Consider the following 26,183-nt stretch of genomic DNA (forward strand, 5'->3'; position numbering starts at 1 on the left):
CAGCAGCTCAGAGTGTGGTGTCCAATCTACGTGAGCAGAGCCGCTGAGCTCACAGATGACTGTTGACCTGACATCAGCACTGCAGCCAATCACTGACAACAAGAGCAGCGGTGGAGAGTCGGCGCTCTATCTAGGAAGGGTGAATAACGTTTTTATCTACTATATAATTGTCTAAGGGTCACTTCCGTCTGTCTGTCACGGAAATCCCAAGTCGCAGATTCAGATGAAAAACGGACAGATTTGATATGCAATTAGATACTGGATTGATTTCTCCCTCTCTATATATTTCATTGAAAATTGTTTGCACTATGCACTTTACCTAATCTTCACACCATATTCTTGAACGGCCCTATTATTTCTATGACTAGTATTGATGATCTTATACTCACCTTTACTCCATTTATATTGTCAAATTTTTCTATCTCTCTTTAAACTGTCTGTCGGATTATTACTTGATGTTCGCTATTCTGCATAATTTGTATTGTTGCACTTTATGTACCATATCATTATCATGTAAAGTGTTTGCGCTTTTTCTCATCCTTTTTTGTGGTTGAGTTGCATTTCCAATTTTTAATGGTTTTTAATTCAAATTATGTACTTTAATACAATTATTTTCTATGAGAATCCACTCTGGAGGATTTTGTTTGTCCCTACATTGTTTGGTTACCTTATGGTCCTCCTATTTTGGTATTTTTTTGAGCAGGTCATTTTGTATCTAATATTCTGAAAAGGGTGAAGCCCTCCAGCCATTAATGAACTCCGCCTACTGCATAGATGTCACACTGAGGCCCATGGGTTAATTCTGGCCCGCAATGTAGTGGTGTTCATGGGACAAAGCTATTTGAATGGCATGTGAACATTGTGTTTCTGTAAAACCTATCCCATACATGTGAACTGGATTTTTGGACATCCCATTCACCCCATTCATGATCTTGTTAGCACAGCGACACCTTTCTGATGTATCCAACTGTTTTTATTTCCAAGATTTCCCGCAGAAAGCTTCTCACATGAATGTATTGTTTTGTTTTGTTTTTTTTGCTACTTTTAGACAGAACAGGAGAACGACAAACTTAACACAAAAATGGAGGAGCTTAAGCAACACGCAGCGTGAGTCTTCTGGTCCGCCTTGTACTTTCGATAGAGAATCTGTTCATCGTCCTGTTAGATAACTGAATTCTTCCCGTGCAGCTGTAAGGTGGACCTGCAGAAGATGGTTGAGACGTTAGAAGACCAAGAACTGAAGGAGAATGTAGAGATTATTCGTAATTTGCAGCAGGTCATCGTCCACCTTCAGGTAAGAACCCGCGTTTTAGATGACGTCTAGGCCATAATAAATGGCGTTACAAAGTATATGGTGCGCTTGACACGGAAACAACCACTTTGGAAGTATCTGATCACCACCATCGTGCCGACTGTAAATTCAGAATACTCTTAAGGGATTTGGGGCAGACCCTTTAAATGAGTGCACTTGTAACAGGTCTTTGTCTATGACACAAGTAAGTTGTAATATGTGACACACTCACAGAGGGGATATTGGTGTTTGGGGCACGTTTCTAAGTACTGGTGCTGTTGTGCCCTCTGGCTTTCTTTGGGTATTTTCTAGATTTTCAGTTTTACTCTGTGACACACTTCATTTAAAGAAATAGAGAGCCCTTAGGAAAATTGCTGTCCCTATTGTGCGCAAACTGACAAATTTGACTGAAACGTCAATTAGTGGGTTCAATGCATTGTTCTGCCCACTGGTTCTGCATCATTCCCCTGCATCTCATTGGTGATTGATAGTGCTCAGTCCAGTAAAACCAACGCTATCAGCAGAGAGCACTCTGGCCATTGCTGGGAATAATCGGTGAGGGAGGTGGGGTATTCAAAACCAGTGGGCGGCGGGGTGGTGCACTCTTGTCCCGTGGGCGGCGGGATGGTGCACTCTTGTCCCGTGGGCGGCGGGGTGGTGCACTCTTGTCCCGTGGGCGGCGGGGTGGTGCACTCTTGTCCCGTGGGCGGCGGGGTGGTGCACTCTTGTCCCGTGGGCGGCGGGGTGGTGCACTCTTGTCCCGTGGGCGGCGGGGTGGTGCACTCTTGTCCCGTGGGCGGCGGGGTGGTGCACTCTTGTCCCGTGGGCGGCGGGGTGGTGCACCCTTGTCCCGTGGGCGGCGGGGTGGCGCACCCTTGTCCCGTGGGCGGCGGGGTGGTGCACCCTTGTCCCTTTGGCGGCGGGGTGGTGCACTTGCTTCATAGGTGGCGGGGTGCACCCCAGGTTGTAGTGAGGACCTAAGTTACCATTTTTCATTAAACTTCAGTTTTTTTACAGAACAGAGGCAGCAAATCAAACACTAAATGTTTTTAAATGCATTATTGGGGTTATACCTCTTGCATGGCTAAATATATTAGTATATACTGTCAGTTTGGCTGATAGACTCCCTTTAAACGTCATCCAGATTGTCCCATGTCTTTCCTTGTGTTCATTGTTTTAAGCCCAGGAAAGGATATTTTGGGCTCCTATTATAATTGTGCCTATTGTTGTACAAGTGTTTGTTCCAGCTGATAGATTATTTCATCTTCTTGCTCCACCTTACTGGAACACATTTTGTTTGCACACATGAGAGCCTTGTTTTTTCCTTGTCTGTGCTCTGAATTGTTCAGAGAGCGCTCCTGTGGAGCAGCATGTCCTGACTGATTCTTGTCTGTCTGCAATCCTTCCTTTTTACCAGGATGAAAGTTCAGGAATTGCTGCGTCTATTGAAGCCATGGTGGATGAAGTCGCACACTCTCCTGCTTGTGAAGAGGTACAACTTTTATGGAATAGGAGTTTCCATATGAAACTTAAAAAATATATAAAATATATATATATATATATATATATATATATATTATTAAAGGGCTTGTCCAGGACTTAAATTATTTTTGTATATAAAGCTAAGAACTAACAGGCAAGTAGCTTTTAACTACTGGAGATTCACTTCTTGTCAACAGAGCAGCTCTTCTGGGCTGTTGATGGGGCGTCCCTGCAGACATCCTGCTGATTGACAGCCGGCTCCCTGCTGTCTAATTGCGGGGAGCTGGCTGTCAATCAGCATGACATCAACAGAGCTGCCTCATTGACAGAGCAGATGAGAATACACTGCTCTCTCGACATGACTGGACCAAAAGCAGAAGAAACGCCAGCAGGAGCGGTCCATGACTGAGCTGGCAGAGATTGTCCCCGTGCAGAACCAACAGGTAGTTAGCAACTACCTGACTGTAAATTCCCAGTTCTAATTTTTAAGAAGGAACAAAAACTTTAGAGAAGTCAAGCACAGCAGCTTTCCATGTAATTCTGTATAAATACATGCACATCTTGGGAAATGTACACTTTAAGCATTAAAAATATAAAGGCATGTTCCCAAGGGTCTGCGCAGGAACCTGGATCCTTGCTGGACTGTATTTTTGCACCTTATTGGATAACAATATTTCTATTTGAAGAACACCTCTGTCGGGTGTTTGAGCCCTATTGCTGTCACATGTGCTGCGGACCCACACTACTGCCATTCAATAGGATGAATCCATGGGCAATAAATGTGCGTTGGCTGCCTGTTCCCAGGCGCTGACAGCCTGCTTGTGAAGGAGGCATGCGATATCTCATTCACTTGCATTGGATGCAGAACGTTAGTGCACTTTTGAGGATATAGATGCAGAAATCCCTGCATGTAAAGGAGTCGGCACTCCTGAGGTGCAGGTGGAATTCTTCATGACTACAGCTGGTAGCAACTAGTGATGAGAGAGCGTGCTCGGATATAGCGTCATCCGAGCATGCTCGTGTGTGATCAGCTTATCGTGGGGGTCGAGTAATATGTTTGAGTCTCCATGGCTGTTGGTCACAACACATGCGAGGATTCCCTATAAGTCATGAATCATGCAGCCACGGGGACTTGGAACATATTACTCAAGCCCCGGCGGATTTCTGCTAATACCCAAGCATGCTCGCTCATCACAAGTGCAATGTTTCAGGTGTGATCTCTTCCTCCAGCTGTGCAAGAACCATCATTAATTGTCATTCTCTCTGGGGTTGTGTGACATGAATAATAAATAATAATAAGCTATACATGAAGACGTTCTCCTGCAGTTTGGCATCTTCTGACCCTTATAGTAGCTGATCCACAGTACCCATCAGCACCTGTGGTGCAGTGCAGCTGTGATCAATGGGTTTACATCTGGCCACTGCCAGAACTTATACCAGTTGATCAGTGGGGTGTCGGGTCATCAATATCAGACCGGTGGTCCATAGTGAGGATAGATCAGCCATATCCTGTGACCAGACAACCATGTAAGGTTAATGTATACCTTCTGGTGCATTTGGATTACCACCCTAGAAGCCTGACCAACCTTGAGAGATCTGGGTATTCAGACCCAGGCAGTTTACTTTTCTAAAGGGTATTAATTTATCAGGACCAAGCCCACTTAAGACCCCTTTCCCTGGTGATCAGCTGATATGACGGTGCTGTGTCCACCTCCAAAGCTGTAAGTGAAATGTATGACACAGCAGTGATAAGTTCTCCATAGCCAACAAACCCACACAATGTTATGTATATGGAAAAGAGATCATTTCATATTTATTTTGTGTTTTCTATTCTTTTTTACCTTTTCAGAAAATGGACAGCGGAGAGAAGCGTTCTTCGGAAGGCTTTACCACTCATCATGCCCTTAGACAAGCACAGCTTTCCAAGGAATTAATAGAATTAAATAAAGCCTTGGTCCTGAAGGAAGCCCTGGCAAAAAAGATGGTGCAGAATGACAGTCAGCTGGAACCTATGCAGGGGGAATACCTGGTAATCCTTTTCATTTATCACTTAGATTTTATACAACAGAAAATGTCATAATCAAAGAAAAGCAAAAACGTGCAAAATGTAATATTTCTTACAATAGAATAAGTGCAGTTTCTAGAATTGCTGGCCTTTTCTTTCCACTTTGTGGGCATATTTTAGTAGATGTGGCACAAAAGTCCTAAAGTTTGAGTCGCATACATGGACACATTGCAGAACTGCACCCCCAAAAGATTGCCCTGTTTAGACGCTAGTGTGCCCACTGTCACGTCTCATCCTTCAGCTGTTTCTTTTTTTTCTTGAATATTCTCTTTTTGTAATATATCACATTTGTGTGCAGAATAATATAAAGACCTTAGAGACAGAAGTGGGGGCTCTACAGAAGGAGAAGGAAGAGTTAATCCTGGCTCTTCATTCTGCCAAGAAAGATACTAATCAAGCAAAGTGAGTGATGTGCAAATGATTTCTCCAGATAATTAATCCTTATTTTGCAAATGTGGTTGTATTTTTGTATTTTTCCAATATATGTGATTACTGCATTATAGTTTTAAAGTGTTATATCTAGAAAACGCCCATTACAAAGCTTAAGGGGAACCTGTCGGCTAAAAATCCTCCCTAACTGCGCGTTCACACTATATCAATATGTAAAGTGTCTCGTTTACTGGAGCTGCGGCTACAGGGAGAAAACATTTGTATTCTCCTTGCAGCTGCTGTCTTCCAGTCATCGGGGCGGAGCAGGGGGCTGTAACAGTCACTTCTCTGTACACAGTGAGTGCACCATGATCACTTGCCCTGCGCCGTGACGGACGGCGTGTGCAGAGCAGGCTGTCAATCAATGAGAAGGGAAGTGCTCACTAGTTTATAGACAACTCTGATTCATCCAGACTGACTATTTTTCTCGTCAGTCTTAATGAGGGGGCGTGGTGGAGTCAGACACTGATGATTCATGTGCCACGCCAGAAATCTTATGTCAGTCAGGGACTGGAGTGAGATTTCTGGCATAGGGAACACGACGGCTGGCCGTGAATTAGATGAGCTGTGGAGTCACCCGCCACTCTACTCCACTTTGAAAAACTGGCGTGAAAACTTTCAAAATTTTGGCACTTCTCGTAGTTGAGCCATAGTTTTTTGTTTCTTTGGAAAGTTTTCACTTTGCTTTTTTTGTAATAAAAGCTTTGCTTTATCGTGGCCTATAAGCTGTGCTTAATATCAAGCCAAAACGGACACCTTAGGTAAGTATTGCGAATAGCGGCTTCTCTATTGACTTCCCATAGCTGAGCCGTGTTGCAGAGAACACTTTTGGTGACGGGCTGAGAGCAGCTTGACAGTTAGATATCTTCACTATGATCCAACCTACCGTACTCATTATTCAGCTGAAAGGACAAGCAAAGGGCTTCCATCATTGTCCTGCCATGTGGCATGGAAAGGGCCCAATGCAAGCTAAAAACCATGGCACAAGTCTTCAGCCAATCGTTTTCGGTTTGTCCTGGTTCATCATGTTCTGCACAATTAGGACTCCTCACTGGTTATGTTGGAGTCTTATTTTTTTTCCTTCTCCCCCTTCCTCTTGCAGTTTTTATACTTCTGTTATGTCCCATTATTTCGGCTGTCTCCCAATTCTTTGTTTTTAGTGAAGTTACTGATCAATTAGCTCTAGGTTTAAAAAAAAAAAAAAAAGACTCCTTCAATTTTGCTAAATTTTGTACATTGAAGTGGGAACCAAGAAGTTTCAAAGTTTTTAAAGTTTAAATAAAAACTCTTTACAGACTGAGTGAAAGAAGACGAAAAAGATTACAAGAACTAGAGGGTCAAATGGCCGATCTAAAGAAAAAACTGAATGAGCAATCTAAGCTCCTAAAGTTACGGGAGTCCACCGAGAAAACTGTCGGCAAACTGAACCAAGAGATTCACGTGAGTCTGGTGTCGCCAATCTTTCTATAGATCGCACCCCCCAGAGGATCTCCCCTACAGCAAAAGGCTGATTCAGGTTTGACCATCTCAGGTGATGCTGTTGTCAGCATGACCAGAAACATTGGCAGGATCTAGATGACCCGTCTTCTCCTTGATCTGCCTATTTCCGTAAATACTTGATATCCCAATGATTTTGGGACTTATTCCTCCAGAAATGTGTGCACCAATTGACGATAGTGGGGGCAGATCCTTCCCTATACTGGCAGTGTCCGGTCGGTGCTGACAGTATTGGACTGTGTAGGAACACACCATGCCGGCAAGGAAAATGGTCACTTCGAGATTTTAGTTTATTCCAAAATATTCAGGGGAAATAAGAACAACAAAATTCATAGTGGTAAGAAAAGATGTTTGTCATTGTTTAATGGGGCTTACAAGTATATAATGACCTTGAGGAATCCGGGGAGGTGACCGATCATCGTCTTACCACCGCACCATTCGTGTTGGTGTATAAGCTCAAATATATACCATGACTCAGACATCCATTGGCTTTCTACAGGCAATGAAGATGCAGAGAGTGCAGCTCATGAGGCAGATGAAGGAAGATGCTGAGAAGTTCCGCTCTTTTAAGCAGCAGAAGACTAAAGAAGTGATTCAGCTTAAGGAGAAGGTACCGGGAGGCATTGTATCTTGATCGGTCTACATAGGTCCTGTTCTTGTTATAAAGCCGTCGTTTCTTTTTTTTTCTTAGGACCGTAAACGTCAGTATGAACTCCTCAAATTAGAAAGAGACTTCCAGAAGCAAGCCAATGTCCTACGCAGGAAAACGGAAGAGGTTGGTATCAGTGGTAATGCCTACTATGTTATATATTGAATAACTTTGCCGTGATGTCTACAAATGATATTTTATTTTAGGCGGCAACTGCAAATAAGAGGTTAAAGGAAGCTCTGCAGAGACAGAAGGAAGCTATGGATCGGCGGAAGGATACCCAGAGCAAAGGCATGGAAGGAGCGTCTGCCAGAGTCAAGGTAAGTGAAGAAACCGTCCTCATCAGGTCAGCTTGTCTGATGCACAATGCCAGCTTTGAAAAGTACAATTTTAATCAATTTGCAAAATTTTGACAAGACTGGAGTTACACAAAACATTATTTTAACCCATAACATGAAAGTAAGATTTATAATATAACTCTCATTACAAAGCTTTCAGTTTAACTTTATATTCTGTAGTGATAAGACCAAGATAAATGTTTGTGTAACTGATCGCTTAAAAACTGTCACAAAGGTGAGGAGTACAAAGAAAAATACATGGAGCCTACAGTAAAACATGGAGGTGGCAGTGTCCTTATGTGGGGCTGCATGAGTGCTGCTGGTGTCAGGAGCTACACTTCATTGCTAGTATCGTGAATACAGATGTACTGATTTTATATTGTAAGAGAAGCTGCTGCCATCACTCCCTGCCCTTTGTAGAATTGCACTTTCCCAACATGACATTGATCCAAAGGGCAGGTCTGTTGCATTTCTGAAGAACAACAGGGTGAAAGTGATTCAGTGGCCAAGTGTCTCCTTATCTGAACCCTATCTTACGCCTTTGGGTAATTTTGAAGAGACAAGTTGTCATTGCTCTCCAGCCAGCATCCAGGCTCTCAGGTCATTCTTGAATAATGGAGAAAGATAGATGTTACAATATGTCACCAGTTTGTTCATTCGAGGCCCAGAAGACTTGGTGCTGTCCTGTAAAAAAAAAATTATGGACTTCATACAAAATACTAGATGTAGTAGTTTATTTTTTGCATCAACTAAGTGGAATAAATCTGAACATTTTGTAATGAAAATTACATTATTCACCTTACTTTGATGTTATGGGTTAAAGAAGAACCTATAAAGCTCATTGGTCTTAAAACTTTGGAAATTGTTCTTGTGTAGAAATATAGGGATTAAAATCTCACTTCTCAAAGGGAGTGTACTCATTTTTGCTGAGCGCTGTATGTGTGTGAAGTGCACGCCCGCATTTTGCAGTAGGTCTCGGCTGTAAACATGAGAAGTTAAAAATGTCTTGTTCATATGCTAATTTAGAAGAGGCGGATATGGAATGTAGAAAACCTCTCTATACTGGGGCGGCTGCTTCTCCAGGCCGTGTACTGGTCCTGTTGGGCCACTCCTGATTAGATTACATCCTCGGCCCCCCGTATCCTCTCTTTGGTGGTCGGATGTGTCCTGTTGCCCGTGCCTTGTTTACGGTGGATAATCTGTGCCCTTCCAGTAGTTCATTGCTTTTCCATCCTTCTGCCAGAGACTACAATCTTGTTGTAATGGTAGAACATGTTTTTGTTTCCTTCAGAATTGGCTTTGCAATGAGGTGGAAGTCCTTGTGAGTACAGAGGAAGCTCAGCGACATCTTAACGATCTCCTTGAGGACAGAAAGATTCTAGCCCATGACATAGCGCAGCTGAAGCAGAAGAAGGACGCTGGCGAGCAGATACCCCCCAAAATCCGTGTAAGTAGAATGTTGGGAGCTCATCTGATACATGGGTGTAGACCTGTTCATTATTTGTCGTGCTATGAGCCCTTTGGAGGACTAAGGACGGCAGATGTTACTCATTCACGTGCAATATAACTTTTTTGTTTGTTTTGTCCTTTTAAACATATCTTCCAATCCTCTATTTTTACTTCTTAAGAGACGGACGTACACTGTGGCCGAGCTGGAGAACATGGAGGAAGAAGCTTCAGTCACCAAGCAGATTGATAGTCTGGAGACTGAAATGGAGCTCAGGTAGGTCTATAACCACTGGATAGAAGTAGTTGATTGCATTTTTTTGCATGCTGCTATAATACAGTATGATGTCCTACAGGAGCGCCCAGATAGCGGATCTACAGCAAAAGTTACTGGATGCTGACAGCGATGAAGAGCGAGTGAAGCAGCGATGGGAGACCATCACCAACATCATGGAAGCAAAGTGTGCCCTGAAATACTTAATGGGGGAGGTACGTTATTTGTGCAATGGCTCACTATTGATTACATGTACGTCCCATGCCGGGGACAGTGACGTCAGCACTGATTGGGTTCAGGGCTCGTGTGACGTAACAACCTCATGTGATCCCCGGGAATGCGAGTGTCGACACCTCCGAGTATAAGACACACATTAGGAATGAAGCCTACAATGGCAGTGCACAATCCATGCTATATTGTCAGTACAATTAAATGTGTTGTCCCCAACTAGGACAACCCTTTCTTAAACTAAATGTTCTGCCCCGATTAAAATCCTGAAGCTTATACTCGCCTCTGTGCCAGCGCCGTTCCCGACGTCCGCATTCGCTGTGACACATGATGCCCGGCGGCCAATCAGCATTAACAACACTGTCTCCGCCTTCAGACAAAGTGAACACAAAGAGGAAGTCTGGATGAGCTGATCCTGGCGTACTCTTCGTGTTCAGTTTGTCCGGAGACGGCGATGCCAGTGCTGATTGGGCGTCACGTATCACAACACTGCGTCACAGCTCCGGGACCGTTACCGCTGTCACCACTGGAACAGAACCGGGAGGGGAGTATAGGCTTTATTTTATCAGGGCCGAACATTCAGTTTAAGAAGGGGTGGTCCTAGTAGTAAAGAACGCCATTAAAAAAAAAAAAAAAACACCCTGGAAAGATCAGATACAACTCTGAGGACAGGGAGATAAAAATTAAAAGTTGCCTGTGTCTTTAAAGGTGTTGGCCAATTTATTTATATATTTTTTTTTTTAAGATGACCTATTAGCATAGGCCATTATCTGATAGCTGGGGGTGTGACGCCACTCCCCACTGATCAGCGGCGTCTGGAATTTCTTAGATGCTGCACAAATAATGGCTGTGGCTGGGTACTGCAGTTTCACCCCTTATTCATCTGATATATCTCCCTACAGATCAGATATTTATGGCGTATCCTAATGATTGGCCATCAATAAGAAAAGTAGAGCCCAACGCCTTTAAAGGGAAGGTACCACGTTTGTAGATCATTTAATAAATCAATGTAATGTAGCATAACATGCTGTTATAACCAAGTTTTGAATGCATTTAAAACATATTTCGTGTGTTATAGGAGTTTAAAGAAGGCACTGGGGGGCTGACATCTTGCTTTCACAGTAGCAGCACGACACAATCAGTGTCATAATACGGCACCCCATGGTCATAGGGTCAGCATCTGTCTGTTATATCCTATCTATTGTAAGAGAACTGTCACTGCTGTGAACTGTGAATCAAACTGACCCTAAGAGATAGGGAGAGAAAAAAGGGGAACAAACCCTGCGCACGATCTAAGTGTAGTAAAAACTGTTGCTAAATTGCACGCTATAATAGTTGCACTCACCAGAAACTGGTGAATTGAGGCATAAACAGGATCCCACAGGAATCCTGAGGAGGCGCACTGCAGCTCGACCATAATATTATATAATATACATATTTTTTAAATAACCTGAAGAAGACTCCTGGATTTTTGAAGTCGAAACGCGTTGTTTTATCCTGTAACTCCTAAATAAACGATTCTATTTCATTACCACGAGAATTTTGCGACGGAAGTGCCGACAACTATCTGGGTATTTCTCTGTGTATTGACTGCTGTGAACTGGGCACGCCTCTGTGGGCTGCACAATTCACAGTAGTGGGAGTGTTCTCCTGCCATATTCTTGGGGCCCTTGGATCTGCTAACATAAGCAGTACTGCTTCCAGTAGAACTGATCCTAGATTGATGGCTGAGGGGAGTAAAATGCAGGAGAAAAGTACCAGCAGAATAGCGGAGACATCGGAGACATTAGCATTATTGAAGCAGGAGCTATCAGCTGCTCTGCAGGAGTTGAGTCAGCCCTTAGTAAGATAAGAAGGAGCTGCTGTTCTGCAGTGGAGGGGGGTGAGAGAATCATGTAATCTGGGTGAGAGAGACAGATGGGAGAGAGAGAGACAGTAACTGCTGGTGATAGCAGATCACAGGGCAGTCGCCCACAAAATGGCGCTGCCCTGTGTTGCTACTCTTCATTCTGCCCTAGGGATACTAGACCACCCAAAAGGGGAGAGAAATGGTGATGTCAGCAGTTACTGCCCCAATTTTCCAGCTAACAGTAAAGCTGGTAAGTCTTACTATAGCTGCTTGAGGTCTAAAACAGAAAATGCTCCCCCTAGTGGTAAATATATATTTGTAAGAAAATATATAATACACTGCTCAAAAAAAATAAAGGGAACACTTAAACAACAGAATATAACTCCAAGTAAATCAAACTTCTGTGAAATCAAACTGTCCACTTAGGAAGCAACACTGTTTGACAATCAATTTCACATGCTGTTGTTCAAATGGAATAGACAACAGATGGAAATTATTGGCAATTATCAAGACATACTCAATAACGGAGTGGTTCTGCAGGTGGGGACCACAGACCATATCTCAGTACCAATGCTTTCTGGCTGGTGTTTGGTCACTTATGAATGTTGGTTGTGCTTTCACACTCGTGGTAGCAGGAGACGGACTCCACAACCCACACAAGTGGCTCAGGTAGTGCAGCTCATCCAGGATGGCACATCAATGCGAGCTGTGGCAAGAAGGTTTGCTGTGTCTGTCAGCGTAGTGTCCAGAGGCTGGAGGCGCTACCAGGAAACAGGCCAGTACACCAGGAGACGTGGAGGGGGCGTAGAAGGGCAACAACCCAGCAGCAGGACCGCTACCTCAGCCTTTGCGCGAAAAGGAACAGGAGGAGCACTGCCAGAGCCCTGCAAAATGACCTCCAGCAGGCCACAAATGTGCATATTTCTGCACAAACGGTTAGAAACTGACTCCATAAGGATGGTCTGAGTATCCGACGTCCACAGATGGGGGTTGTGCTCACAGACCAACACCATGCAGGACTCTTGGCATTTGCCACAGAACACCAGGATTGGCTAATTCGCCACTGGCACCCTGTGCTCTTCACAGATGAAAGCTGGTTCACACTGATCACATGTGACAGACGTGACAGAGTCTGGAGATGCCGTGGAGAGCGATCTGCTGCCTGCAACATCCTTCAGCATGACCGGTTTGGCAGTGGGTCAGTAATGGTGTGGGGTGGCATTTCTTTGGAGGGCCGCACAGCCCTCCATGTGGTCGCTGGAGGTAGCCTGACTGCCATTAGGTACCGAGATGAGATCCTCAGACCCCTTGTGAGACCATATGCTGGTGCGGTTGGCCCTGGGTTCCTCCTAATGCAGGACACTGCCTGACCTCGTATGGCTGGAGTGTGTCAGCAGTTCCTGCACGATGAAGGCATTCCAGGTCTGGAAGGAGATCCCTCAGGAGATCATCCGCCGCCTCATCAGGAGCACGCCCAGGCATTGTAGGGAGGTCATACAGGCACGTGGAGGCCACACACACTACTGAGCATCATTTCCTTGTCTTGAGGCATTTCCACTGAAGTTGGATCAGCCTGTAACTTCATTTTCCACTTTGATTTTGAGCATCATTCCAACTCCAGACCTCCGTGGGATATTAGTTGTGATTTATGTTGATCATTTTTTGGTTTTATTGTTCTCAACACATTCCACTATGTAATGAATAAAGATTTACAACTGGAATATTTCATTCAGTGATATCTAGGATGTGGGATTTTAGTGTTCCCTTTATTTATTTTTTGAGCAGTGTATTTTTCATATAGAAAACATTGCATTAATACATTTTAATTACTATTTTAAGCTTAATTTCACACAAAAAAAAAAACTACAAAAGAAACTGGTGGCACCTTCCCTTTAAGAGGTGGAATAGTAATTAATCTGTTACCTTTTTTTTGTCTCCTTCACTGATCATTCATCTCAAAATGTCTACAAATCTGTCTGCAGTGAGGCATAAAATTACACAAACTGTTTATGGATTGTGGAGGGGTGAGCATCTGGGGGGAAACAAAAGCAGAAAGGCACAAGGAGAAACTGCTGAGGCTTCTAGTGCAGGACACCATCACGTCTTGGCCGGATACAGTGGTGCTTTTTATATACATATACAGTGGAATTATTCTGTGTTTTAATGGCATTATTTGCTAACCCCCTCTCTTCTTGTTCTAAAATATTTTTAGGTGGTTTCTGCCAAAGTTCAGATCAGCAGACTGGAGGGCAGCCTCAAACAGAACAAGGCTCATGCTGCGGACATGCAGAAGATAATATTTGAAGAACGGAATCAGATGGCTGAAATGGAGACAGAGCACCAAGGCCAGCTTGTAGAGCTCGAGCAGCAGCACCAGCAGAAGGTACCTTTATTTTCTGACATTGTTAGTTTTTAGTTTGGTGTATACCTATTAAGCCTTGTTTTTGTCTTTACTTTCAATAGTTAACATCTTAAATTTTGTCCAAAAGTAGAATAAGGTATTTAAAGGGAACCTGTCACCAGGTTTGGCCGATAAGAGATACAGCCATCACCTTTAAGGGCTGATATACGGCATTCTATAACGCTGTATATAAGCCCCGAACCCGACCTGTAAGAGAAAATTAACTTTTATTATACTCCCCTGTGGGGTGGGCCGGTCCAAGGGGGGTCGCTGTTCTTGGTCCGGCGTCTCCCATCTTCTTGCAATGTCGCCCTCCTGCTTGCTTTGTGTGGATAACGTGTCTCCCCGGCATCGTGCTCCTGCGCAGATTTGCTTCTCTGCCCTGTTGAGGGCAGATCAAAGTACTGCAGTGCGCAGGCGCCGAGAAAAGTCAGAGAGCCGCGACGCCTGTGCACTGCAGCACTTTGATCTGCCCTCGACAGGGCAGAGAAGTACGCCTGCACAGGAGCGCTGTGCCGAGCAGACTGTGTGGATGACGAAGGGACGCATCATCCAATCGAAGCAAGAAGGAGGATGGGGATCGTAAGATGGGAGGCGCTGGACCAAGACCAGTGACACCCATCAGACCGGACCGCCCCGCAGGTGAGTATAAGTTCTTTCTCGTCTCTTACAGGTCGGGTTGGGGGCAGATACACAGCATTCTAGAATACCATATATGAGCCTGAAAGGTGATGGCTGTATCTTTTAAAGGGAACCTGTCACCAGGTTTGGTTGATGAGAGCAGTGGTGGGGGGGAGGTATTTCTAATTTTGTATTGATCCCCTTTTTAAATCTCCTGATTTCAAGTTTCCAACCTCGACATCCTTATTTTGTTCCTTCAGATTCTTTACTTGCTGAGTCTGTCACAGCAGAAGCAGCCGATTGTCTCAGAGGTAGAAGAACCTGCTGAGGACAAAGTGACTGAGAGGGAGAAGCAGCTGTTGGAGAGGCTGAAGTTCCAGGTAATGCAGAGTCCACAAGTGGCTCCTAGACCTTGGTGCAAGGTATGCAAGTGGGAATCTACCAGGTTACCGAGAGATAAAGCTCATGTGGTCACATGTGCAGATTACACTGTGGGACTGATGGGGGATGAGTACTGGTAAGACTGGGCCACTTTACAGTTAGTATTTCTACCAAGGACAACGTTCTCAAAGACCACAGCAAGTGTCCATGAAAAGGACAACTATGCATTCAATGTTCATCATCCTTCCCAAATCTCAAAAGTTGTGCAGCTTTATCAGTTTCTATCTCCTACTATAAAAACTTTAAAACACAAGGGGTATCATATTTAATTTGCTTATTTTAAAGAATTCTGTCTTTTTTAAGGATGAAGAAATTGAAAAAATGAAGGAGCTTTGTGAGAAAAACCAGCAACTTATCCAAGAAAATGATGTTTACAAACAAGTAAGGGAGAATACTGCAGCTGTGTATCTTGGTTGTAAGCACAAGTCACTAGTATCAAAAAGTTGGAAAACCTCTTTAACCCCTTTGTGACATGTGCTGTACTAGTACAGCGCATGTCACATCTCCCCCTTTTGAAGTGGGCTCCGGCGGTGAGCCCACCTCAAAGCCGGGACATTTCAGCTGTTTTGAACAGCTGACATGTGCCCGCAATAGCGGCGAGTCAAATCGCGATTCACCCGCCTCTATGAACTAGTTATATGCCGCTGTCCAATGCGAACTGCGGCATCTAACTACCACTTCCGGCCATCGGGCCAGAAATGCGCTCATCGCTGATTCCCCCCCCCCCCGTCACATGATCGGGGGTCAGCGATGCGTCACCATAACAACCAGAGGTCTCCTTGAGACCTCTATGGTTGTTGATGCTGGCTTGCTGTGAGCGCCACCCTGTGGTCGGCACTCATAGCAAGCCTGTAATTCAGCTGCATAGGAGCGATCTGATGATCGCTGCTATGTAGCAGAGCCGATCCAGTTGTGCCAGCTTCTAGCGTCCCATGGAGGCTATTGAAGTATGGCAAAAGTTTAAAAAAATAAATAAATGTTTAAAAAAAATGAAAAAAATATAAGTTTAAATCACCCCCCCTTTTGCCCCATTCAAAATAAAACCATAAAATAAAAATCAAGCCTACACATATTTGGAATCGCCCGATCTATCAATTAAAAAAAAAAAAAAAAAGGATTAACCTGATCGTAATACAGCATAGTGAGAAAAAAATTCAAAACGCCATAATTACGTTTTTTTGGTCGCCGCGACATTGCATTAAAATGCAGTAACGGGCGATCAAAAGAACATATCTGCACAAAAGTGGTATCAATAAAAACATCAGCTCAGCACGCAAAAAATAAGCCCTCACCCGACCCCAGATCACGAAAAATGGAAATGCTACGGGTATCGGACTACTGCGCAATTTTTTATTTTTTTTTTTAATTTTTTTTTTTAGCAAAGTTTGGAATTTTTTTTTCACCACTTAGATAAAAAATAACCTAGACATGTTGGGCGTCTATGAACTCATAATGACCTGGAGAATCATAATGGCAGGTCAGTTTTAGCATTTAGTGAACCTAGTAAAAAAGCCAAACAAAAAACAAGTGTGGGACTGCCCTTTTTTTGCAATTTCACCGCACTTGGAATATTTTTTTTTTTTTTCATGTTTTCTTGTTCAAGACATGGTAAAACCAATGGAGACGTTAAAAAGCACAACTCGTCCTGCAAAAAACAAGCCCTCACATGGCCATACTGACGGAAAAATAAAAAAGTTATGGCTCTGGGAAGGAGGGGAGCGAAAAACGAAAAAGGGCTGTGACTTGAAGGGGTTAAGAAAAAATAGCATTAAAAACACTGGAAAATAATTTTCTGTTGGTGAAGTCAAACCATACATTTATTATAATACTCTGCTTTCTGTATGTGATTATGGGGCAGACATCTTGTCTCAGCTGCCCGTAACTGCATTTAGAAAGCTTCTGTTATACAGACTGTTTTACTATGGAACAATAGTCTAATGACTGTCACTGATCTCTATGGGAGCGTGCCCTGGCCATGCGGTTTGTTCTGTGTAGAGGCCATTGTGCGGGGCTCGGCGGGCATGTACTGTGATCATTGCACACATTATTGTCGCTGTCCCCGTTGGGGCTCACAATCTAAATTCCCTATCAGTTTGTCTTTGGAATGTGGGAGGAAACCGGAGTACCCGGAGGAAACCCACGCAAACACGGGGAGAACATACAAACTCTTTGCAGATGTTGTCCTTAGTGGGGTTTGAACCCAGGACTGCGGCGCTGCAAGGCTGCTGTGCTAACCACTGAGCCACTGTGCTGCCCCCGATTTTATTACATCCCATTCTAAACCCATAGACATCAAAGGCTTTCTCCGACAATGGTAATCAAATAAATACACAATTAAATATTAAACGTTTTTCCAAATGCCTTTAGCAAAAAGCTGTTCTTTATCTAGTTCTCTGTCAGGATTGGAAAGCTTGCAGCGATCAGTCCCAACCTGTCCTAGATTTCAGAGGACACACAGTAGGACGCTCTGCGCATGAAGCACCAGACAGACGTCCTATCAAACGAATGTCTGACCCCTTTTGTGTATTAACTTTTTCAACTATCCATTTTCTTTAAGAAACTGGCACTTCTTCATGTTGCAAGTGGAAGGAAACTGTACAATATGTCTGATACACAGGTGACTAACTCTCCAGATTCTCCCTTCGATTTTGTTCCTCCAAAGGTAGGCGCTGTGTGAGAATTGTCCGCCTCGATTGTCAATGAAGGTTGTTGATGATTAGTTGTAGTATTATTATTAATTTACGGTATTTATTTTTGTAGCCTAAAAATCTTCGTAGAACAACAGCAAGATCTGCCACAGTAGTTTTGGAAGATTTATTATCTGAATCTGAAGAGTCTGAAGATGATTCGCGTGACGCAAATTGGATCCCTGTCCAAAATGTCAAGCAGCCCAAGAAAGTGCCCAGTGGGGTAAGTGGAAAAATGTTGACCCCTGATCGAAAGCTTGACAGTACTTCCCTTTGTTTTTTGTTTTTTTGGAAATAGACTGACTGGATTGACTTGATGTAACTTGGTGAGCCTTCAGGTTAGGATCCAATGGGCCTGTGTTCTGCAACATTGCATTGTTGTCCTCATTCATCAGCCCCATCAGGGCTTGCATCCAAACCGGATCCCCCACCCCACCCGCAAAACAGGACTCTGGTATATGCGCCGATGGGGCCATTGACTATAGTGGTGCCGACAGACACGTGCGCTCTGTGGTGCATCGTTTTCAGGCATATACGTCTACTGGAGGTGGACGTTCAGATGTAGTGGACTGCTTCTGAGTTTCTGCTCCCAGTAGTCGTATGCGCCCAATAATGATGCGCCACAGAGCACAGGTTGAATGTCTGCACCATTATGGCCCAGTCGGTACATATGCCAGAGTCCCATTTTGTGGGGGACCACTGAACGTGGGCAAGAACGCAATGTGAAGGGAGCCTTGGGAGTTGTCCTCCATGATGTTTTCTAGGTATAGTTTGGCATAAAGTACACAGAACCTGTGATGTCTGACAGGCAATGAGTACGGAGATAAAAAATCACATCTAAAATTCTCAGTTCTTTTGGCTTTTTTCTGTGGGGTGGAGGGGTTTCCATACGGCCAGATCTCCTTTTTAAGACCTTGAAGCGGCTGTATTTTGGCAATCGGTAATAATGCCAAGCTTGTGTGCCCTTTTGTCTTGCTATTATAGTGCTCTTGTAAAGGGCGTTGTGGAAATAAGATGTGCCGCTGTAGAAAAGCTAAGCAGAACTGCTCCGATGAATGCTGCTGTGACCCTTCTAAGTGCCGCAACAGGGAATCCTTCTCGGTAAATCTTTTTATATGTTGTTTTTTTTTTTTTTTTTTTTTTTTTTTTTTTTTTTCCATTTATTTTATTTACGTGGTTGGGGTGAAAACCAAGCCACATTAACCTTTCTAGGCCAAAGCTGAAGGTAGCGCCACACTGCTGACACATCACTTAATTGATTGGCATGGGCTATGATTTTGGAGCCGGCCGTGCCTTTTCCCTGTCTGCGCCATTGGGTGACACAGGTGTAAGCTGCAGCCACAAGATGGGTGCTGCGTCCAACAAGTTATAGTCCTACAGCCACTAACTAAACTTCTAGCTGGGTGCCCATAGGAGGCCGACATGCCTACTTTGCAGGTACATCCTTTTTATATCTTCCCTTTAGGCTACTCCACCAAAAACTAGAATAAGAAGCAAACTAAACATTGTATGTAGCCCCAAGTAATACCAATAAAATCATCTGCTCTCCATAAAAAAAGGCCAACGGTACAGCTCCACTGACGGGAAAAAGAAACCATGATGCTTCTCACAAAATGGTGACACCTTTTTTTCTTTTCCTTTTTTTTAAATTATTTTTATCTCTTGTACTTTTGTACTTTAAATGAAAAATGATGACGAGACACTTGCCACAGCAAACCCTCAGACAACCCGCACCCTGTGTCCAACAATACTACAATCTCTCTTTTTTTTTTTTTTTTTTTTTTTAACAAAAACTGTATAAGGCTATGTTCACACATTGCGTTTTGTTCTGCGTTTTTGTTGTCTCTTGTGCATGTTGATAAAGTTTACTGGCCCCCCAAAAAAGGCTGATTTTTCTTTTTTTTTTTTTTCTTTTTTTCCCCCTGTGTTTTTTCGCTTACTAAGAAGTGACATGCTGCAGTTTTCCAAATTGGGTTGGAAAATAAACACAGGTGTGTGAATGATATTTCTGAAATCTCATATACTTTGCTGGTACTGTAAAATGCAGCTTAAAAATTGCATTGAAAGAGACAGCAAAAATGCAATGTGTGAACATGACCTCCGCTTTGTATTGCTGCAGCCTTACTGACATAGAGAATCTTCTTTCCAGATAAATTTTGCAACAAAATAAACGTCCTAAGAACCGACCCCTAAAAAAAAAAAAAAAATATTGGAGTGGTTTTCTTTTTCTAGCTATTTCACTACACTTGGAATTTTCTTCTTGTCTGCCAGTGCTTGGTATGGCTGTGAATGGGAAAAATCAATTATGGCTCTTAATAGGTTAATATGGATAAAACCCCCTTTGTGGTTTATGTTCTAGGCAGAGTTGCCAAACTACTATTAAATATATCCTGGACAACGGGACCAAAATTCACGAATGGTCCAATTTTTTTTTTTTTTTTGTTTTTTTTAACGGACATTTGCCATGCCCCTTGATAAACCACGCCCTGTGATGAAACCACACCCCATAATAAATCTACACCCCATAATAAAACCACACCCCAGAATAAAACCAAACACCCCCCCCCCCCACCCCCCCCATCCTGAGATTCCAAAAGAATACAGAGTAAGGACACCTACTGAGAACTACATCCAGCATAAAGGACAGGAGACGTGGTACTGTGCCGTGCATAACACCCAGTGTACGGTGGCATGTAAAAGTTTGTGCACCCCTGGTCAAAATTACTGTTATCAGTAAAGCAAGTTGAGTATTAGGCCTTTTTAGCGATAATTTTAAGTTAAAGATAACACATTTCCTTTTGATTTTAATTAAAACAATATATAGTTACTTTTTTACTTTTTAAAAATTACATAAAGGAAAATGGGCTGATGCAAAAGTTTGGGCACCCTGCATGGTTAGTACCTAGCATGAAAGCTTGTAAGCAGCTTTCAAGAGTCTCAGTTCCTGTTTGAGGGATTTTCATCCATTCTTCCTTGGAACATTCCTCCAGTTCTGTGCGATTCCTGGGTCGTCTTGCATGCCCTGCGATTTTGAGGTCTAGTCACAGATTTCCAAAGATGATCGGATCAGAGGATTGTGGGGAATGGAGACGGTGCTTTTTTCTTCTGCTGGACACTACGGACGACAGAGAAAAGCATCTCGGGTTTTTAGACTGTGTAAAGTGATGGACTGTTGGCATCCCAGGATCTAAGCTTTGCTTATGTAGGGGTCACGCTCTCAGGTGGGCGCTAGAGCTCACACGGGCACCGGACTCTTGTGGTAAAGCAGTGTGAGCTTTATGGATCTCCAGAAGCGGGCCTTTTCTGGCTCATACGTCATAACAAAAATCACAGGTCTTTTCTAATGAGGGCAGAGCAATAACTGGGTCTCGCCCAGACGGCACATTTACTGGTGACTCGGACACTCCTGAGCTGACCCCCCCCAGCTTGGTTATTGTCCATAGCGATCAGTGATGCTTAGTGTGAGAGGAGCCTGCACAGGTTGTGTGCACAGAGTCTCTGGTTGTCTCTGCAGCTCCAACACAACCCGCTCTGCTCCGCTTCCCCGGCTGACTGCCCACTGAACACATGGCCTGGGTCTAGTCCTAGCTCTCTGGGTGCACCTAATCAGTGCTAGGATGTAACCCTGTGCTAGCTGGCTTTCTTACACCTGCTGTCATTTATTTATTTTTTTCTTCTGTCCATATTTATTCACTCCATATTTTATTTTTAATTATTGTTCAAGGATGATACAAATAACGAGGACCAATCCCGGGAGTCTGAAAACTCGCTGAAGATTGACTACCCTGGAGATGTAACGTCTGGAAGTTCATTTTTCACACCGCCTTGTGTCACACCCACCAAAAAGGTGCGACCACGTGTGCTGCTTGTAGTTCTCTTCTTATATGATTTTATCAGAGTAAAGTCAAAGTATTAATGGAGTTAGACTTCATAGATTGTAAAGTGTTGTTTTTTTTTGTTAGTGAATATTTATTTATTTTTTCCCTTCTCTTCTCCTACCTCTCAAGACACCATCCACTGTTCACCTCACTGTCAGTTAATTTTGGAGCCCAACATATTAATGAATGGGGAAAAATTGACAACTAGGCTGTCCCCACCATCAGGTGTCAAATAGGGCATGTTCCTGGCTGCTCTAATATTGCCCAAAAAAGCGCATTGTCAAAGCTCCATCAATGCAACCACATGAGATTTAGGAGAGGGTGCAAACTTGTCAGATACTCAGTCTGTTCTCAACATGCTTCCCTCAGTACTTACAATAGCAGCAGGGCAGAGAATGAAGAGTAGTAGAGAGCAGCAGGGCAGAGAATGAAGAGTAGTAGAGAGCAGCAGGGCAGAGAATGAAGAGTAGTAGAGAGCAGCAGGGCAGAGAATGAAGAGTAGTAGAGAGCAGCAGGGCAGAGAATGAAGAGTAGTAGAGAGCAGCAGGGCAGAGAATGAAGAGTAGTAGAGAGCAGCAGGGCAGAAAATGAAGAGTAGTAGAGAGCAGCAGAGGAGATTGCCAGCACTTTTTGACTAGAGCTGGAAGAGCGTCCTCATCACTTGCTGACTGCTCTGATTGAACAGTGCCGTAGTGGCTCAGGTTTGTTCCCCATTGACCCTTGATGGTGGAGAATGCCTATTAGTCAGTTTATTGATTTACATAGCATACCACGCACTAGCAATTAAAATAAATTGTTTAGGTGTTCACAACAAATAAAAGTATGCTTAATTATAATTACCTTAATTATACAAAAGATATATAAATATGTGTGTGTGTGTATATATGTATATATATGTGTATATGTGTGTGTGTATATATATATATATATATATATATATATATATATATATATATATATATATATATTCCTTAAATATTTGCAATCTATAGAGCTGTTTTGCAAAGTAACGTGACAATTTTTTTTTTTTCTCTTTAGGTCCTGCAGGAAATAAGCGACATAGGCCAGGTGATCACCATGAAACTGCAGCGTAAACCAAGCATCGTCCCGGGTGGATCACTGACTGCTGATGCTCAGGAAAATCAAACATCCTTACTGAAAAAAAAGAAGAAAGCTCTTTGCAACAGCAATATCAGCTTCTTCTCTGGGTGTTCCCCAATCACGGAGGATGAGTGAAGGCAGCCCGTCCGTCCTATTAGCTTCCTTCTTTGTGTATAGTTCCAGTCGTCCTCTGCATAGGTTAAAATCCGTATCCCGGGGAAGGTGGACTATATAGTAATGGTCATTTTAGCGCTAAGTCACAGGAATAACTTGTAAATATTTGTATGTCTTTGTTCGTCCGTGTTGTGTTCGAGTTTAGCAATAGCACACAAGTTTTAACTGCTGAAGATTTCCCAGCGACCGGTCTGCATCTGCCATGAATTCTATGAGGCCGGCGGTTCTGCTAAGTAATCAAGGCAGCATGGAGGCATTAGTGGAAAACTGCCTTGACCAATAATATCAAATGTAAAATCTTTTCACCTTGCACCTGAGAAGGGTATTAAAGGGTTCTCTGGAAAGTCTTTTTGATATGTCAATTAAACATGTTCAGTACAGGGGTCCTCTTGATTATGACTTAGGGCCTGGCTGCAGGGACCCCAAATTTAATTGACATAACATAATGCTGGGATTTCTCGTTGGCTTTTGCCACGACACATCGCATCTCGCTATTTTACAACATGATGTAAGTGAATGTTGGCGCATTGCCGACATGCAAGTCTCTAAAATCCCACTAGGTTGGATTTCTTGCATCGTGTGGTTGGTAATTTTGTGGCTGACATGTTCACATTCTGCTTCATCATCGCCGTGTGATCTTTGGTTGTGCATCGTGTCATCGCCATGTGGCCCCCAAGTCTTTTAAGCAACTATGAACTATTAGTCTTAAACTAGCCTTCAGTGGTGCAGGCATTTTTCAGATTCTGCCATGAAATTTTTACTTCTGAAAAATCATTGTGCTCTGAGACCCTGATTATTTTAATGTAAAACTTGTTTTTAAATTTTGTTTTTTAATAATAGTTATTACTAATAAAAGCAGATGCTCAAATGTTTCATTTCTTAACACGACTTTCAATAGACTTTACAAGGAACGGACTAGTAACTAAATAAATACTATTTAATTATTTTTTTTTATTGGCTTCTTTGTAAAGGTTATGATAACTAGTTGAGGAACTCTTCTAGATTTATTTTTTTTATAATCCGGTGCCTAGAAAATTATATATAAACTTAATTTGTTGCCCAAGAAAACTGTTTGAATGTGAAGGGGGGGAAAAATACTGTCATCCCGCAACATCTCCTGTGGTAACGATCTGTCAAGTTCTGTTGGTCTTTGTTAAAACAAGCACTAAATGGGGTTTTTTTTTTTTCCTCTTTATTTGCACTTTTCTTTCATACTGTGCAATTCGTATACATACTGTATGTATTTCAGCTTACTGTTTATTTTTTTTACCTTTCAACCTCTATATTGATTTCTAGAAAACCTGTGCATTTCTAGAAAATGCCATAATGTATCAGTACAGTGTCAAATTGCTAGAGCCAGTACTGTCTGGTTTTTGGGATTTTCTAAGAAAATATATTAAAAGCATACAGTCTGGAGGCGGAACTGTCGTTTTCTACAATATAATTCTGTGACGAGAGCTGTGCAGTCATCATCATGATCTGTGATGTGAACTTCTGTCTTCCCTTTGTGGAGAACTTCAGTGCTACAGTCCAAGCCACTTCATCATATAGAAACTTCTAGGAACTGAGATAATTACCAGCTTCAGAACATAATGCCATGTAATTCTCAGAATCGCCATGATCGCATATGCTTTAACTAAAGAGAAGTATACTGTGAATTTACAGATGGCAAGGAACACATCATTAAGGTACGGTAATACTAAATTAATTTATAATATTGTGGAACTAGTAACGTTATGAATAAAAAAAAAAAAATGGCTGGACTGCTAACCAACTTCACCATTGTGCAAAGTATTATGGTCTTAAAGTAAGATGAGTGCCCATCACTTCTGGGGAAAGTACAGCATTGATGCTGCACAAGAATGCCTATTGAAATAAAGTCCACATAAGGCTACGGTGATATGCCCAATTAGGACTTATTACATGGGTAGTTAGGCTGATGTCCTGTAAGACAATATTTTGTATATTTTTACCCTATAGTTTGTGATTAGATTCCACCAAGTCCCTTTTTACATACTATTGTATTAAGAAAGAAAGAATAAAAAAAGCGTACTACTTTTTCAATACAAATAAGGCTGTAGACCAGACAATCCTGTTCAAAGGACTCTGTATGCAGTCAGGGCTGAAACTGTTGTCACCCTTGACATTGTTCCAGAAAATGAAGCATTTCTTCCATAAAATTATTGCAATTACACATTTATTTCCTTTGTATTGGAGCAGCAAGAAAAAAGGCAAATTGGACATAATTTCATACACAACCCCACAATGGGCTTGACGAAATTGTTGTCACATTTCCATAATTGGGGGTAAACTACTTTCTTTCAAGCATGTGATGCTTCTTCAAACTCGCCTGTGGCAAGTAACAAGTGTGGACAATATGAAAATCACACATGAATCCAAATTAAAAAAAAAAATGGAGAAGTTGATTCAATCTTTGCATTGTGTGTATGTTCTCCATGCATAGTGTGGCGCACACACAGAGAGAGATAAAAAGGGACGGTCTGTGGATTTGAGAACCAAAATTGTTGAACAATAGCAACAATCTCAAGGTTACAAGTCCATCTCAAGAGATCTTGATGTTCTTTTGTCTACGGTGTGCAACATGCCGTAATTAAGAACTTTATAACCCATGGCTCTGTAGCTAATCTCCCTGGACAGCAGCGAAAAATTTGTTTAGCAAAAACAGAATGAGGCCTACAAAGAAAATAACACCATAACTACATTCAAATATGATTGAGGTTCAAAGATGTTTGGGGTTGTTTTGCTGCCTCTGGCACTGCTGGCCTTGTCTGTGTGCAAGAAATCGTGAAATAGGGTCATCAAAGGAATTTGGGTCGCAATGTCAGAAAGCTGGGTTTGGGTCATAGGTCTTCCAGTAGGAAAATGACCCCAAACATACTTCAAGAAGCACCCAGTAATGGAACCAGAGTGCTGGAGAGCTGTGAAGTGGCAGCAATGAATACGGATCTAAATCTCATTGAACACTCGTGGAGAGATCTTAAAATTGCTGTTGGGAGAAAGCGCCCTTCAAATATGAGAGACCTGGAGCAGCTTGCAAAAGAAGAGTGACTCAAAATTCCATTTGAGAGGTTTAAGAAGTCTGATGGTTCTAGAAAGTGATTGTTTGCAGTTATTTATGCCCCAAGGTGTGCAACTAAATGTTATGCAGTTTCTCCTGAGTATGCTCATATGTGGGGAAAACTACTGTTGAGGCACAGTGCAAAGCTCAGAAGGGAAGTAGCGCCGTATTGAAGTTCAGATTTTGCTGGAATAGTGTGAGGGTGCCATGTCACCTTGGCAGAGCCCCTGAGGTGCCAGAACAGCAGGACCCC

The 26,183-nt window shown here is 42.8% G+C and overlaps 1 protein-coding gene across 3 annotated transcripts in view; it reads left to right on the forward strand.

Annotated features, from left to right (window-relative positions):
* The window catches only part of KIF4A (kinesin family member 4A), a 40,810-nt gene extending 17,076 nt beyond the window's left edge, over positions 1-23,734 (forward strand). For 2 of the 3 annotated variants that reach the window (XM_077284959.1, XM_077284961.1), the window contains exons 12-31: positions 1,049-1,107; positions 1,189-1,294; positions 2,709-2,783; positions 4,623-4,802; positions 5,137-5,240; positions 6,563-6,707; positions 7,264-7,374; positions 7,456-7,539; positions 7,620-7,733; positions 9,043-9,198; positions 9,380-9,474; positions 9,554-9,686; positions 13,761-13,931; positions 14,831-14,950; positions 15,315-15,392; positions 17,569-17,673; positions 17,772-17,921; positions 18,683-18,799; positions 21,423-21,545; positions 22,615-23,734. In XM_077284959.1, coding sequence (XP_077141074.1) covers positions 1,049-1,107; positions 1,189-1,294; positions 2,709-2,783; positions 4,623-4,802; positions 5,137-5,240; positions 6,563-6,707; positions 7,264-7,374; positions 7,456-7,539; positions 7,620-7,733; positions 9,043-9,198; positions 9,380-9,474; positions 9,554-9,686; positions 13,761-13,931; positions 14,831-14,950; positions 15,315-15,392; positions 17,569-17,673; positions 17,772-17,921; positions 18,683-18,799; positions 21,423-21,545; positions 22,615-22,812 — 2,424 coding nt within the window. In that variant the 3' untranslated portion in view covers positions 22,813-23,734. The remainder of the gene's footprint in view (positions 1-1,048; positions 1,108-1,188; positions 1,295-2,708; positions 2,784-4,622; positions 4,803-5,136; positions 5,241-6,562; positions 6,708-7,263; positions 7,375-7,455; positions 7,540-7,619; positions 7,734-9,042; positions 9,199-9,379; positions 9,475-9,553; positions 9,687-13,760; positions 13,932-14,830; positions 14,951-15,314; positions 15,393-17,568; positions 17,674-17,771; positions 17,922-18,682; positions 18,800-21,422; positions 21,546-22,614) is intronic. The other variant, XM_077284960.1, reaches the window with a different exon arrangement.
* Positions 23,735-26,183: the final 2,449 nt, after the last annotated feature.

Source organism: Ranitomeya variabilis, chromosome 2 (assembly GCF_051348905.1).
Source record: "Ranitomeya variabilis isolate aRanVar5 chromosome 2, aRanVar5.hap1, whole genome shotgun sequence".
NCBI lineage: Eukaryota > Metazoa > Chordata > Amphibia > Anura > Dendrobatidae > Ranitomeya > Ranitomeya variabilis.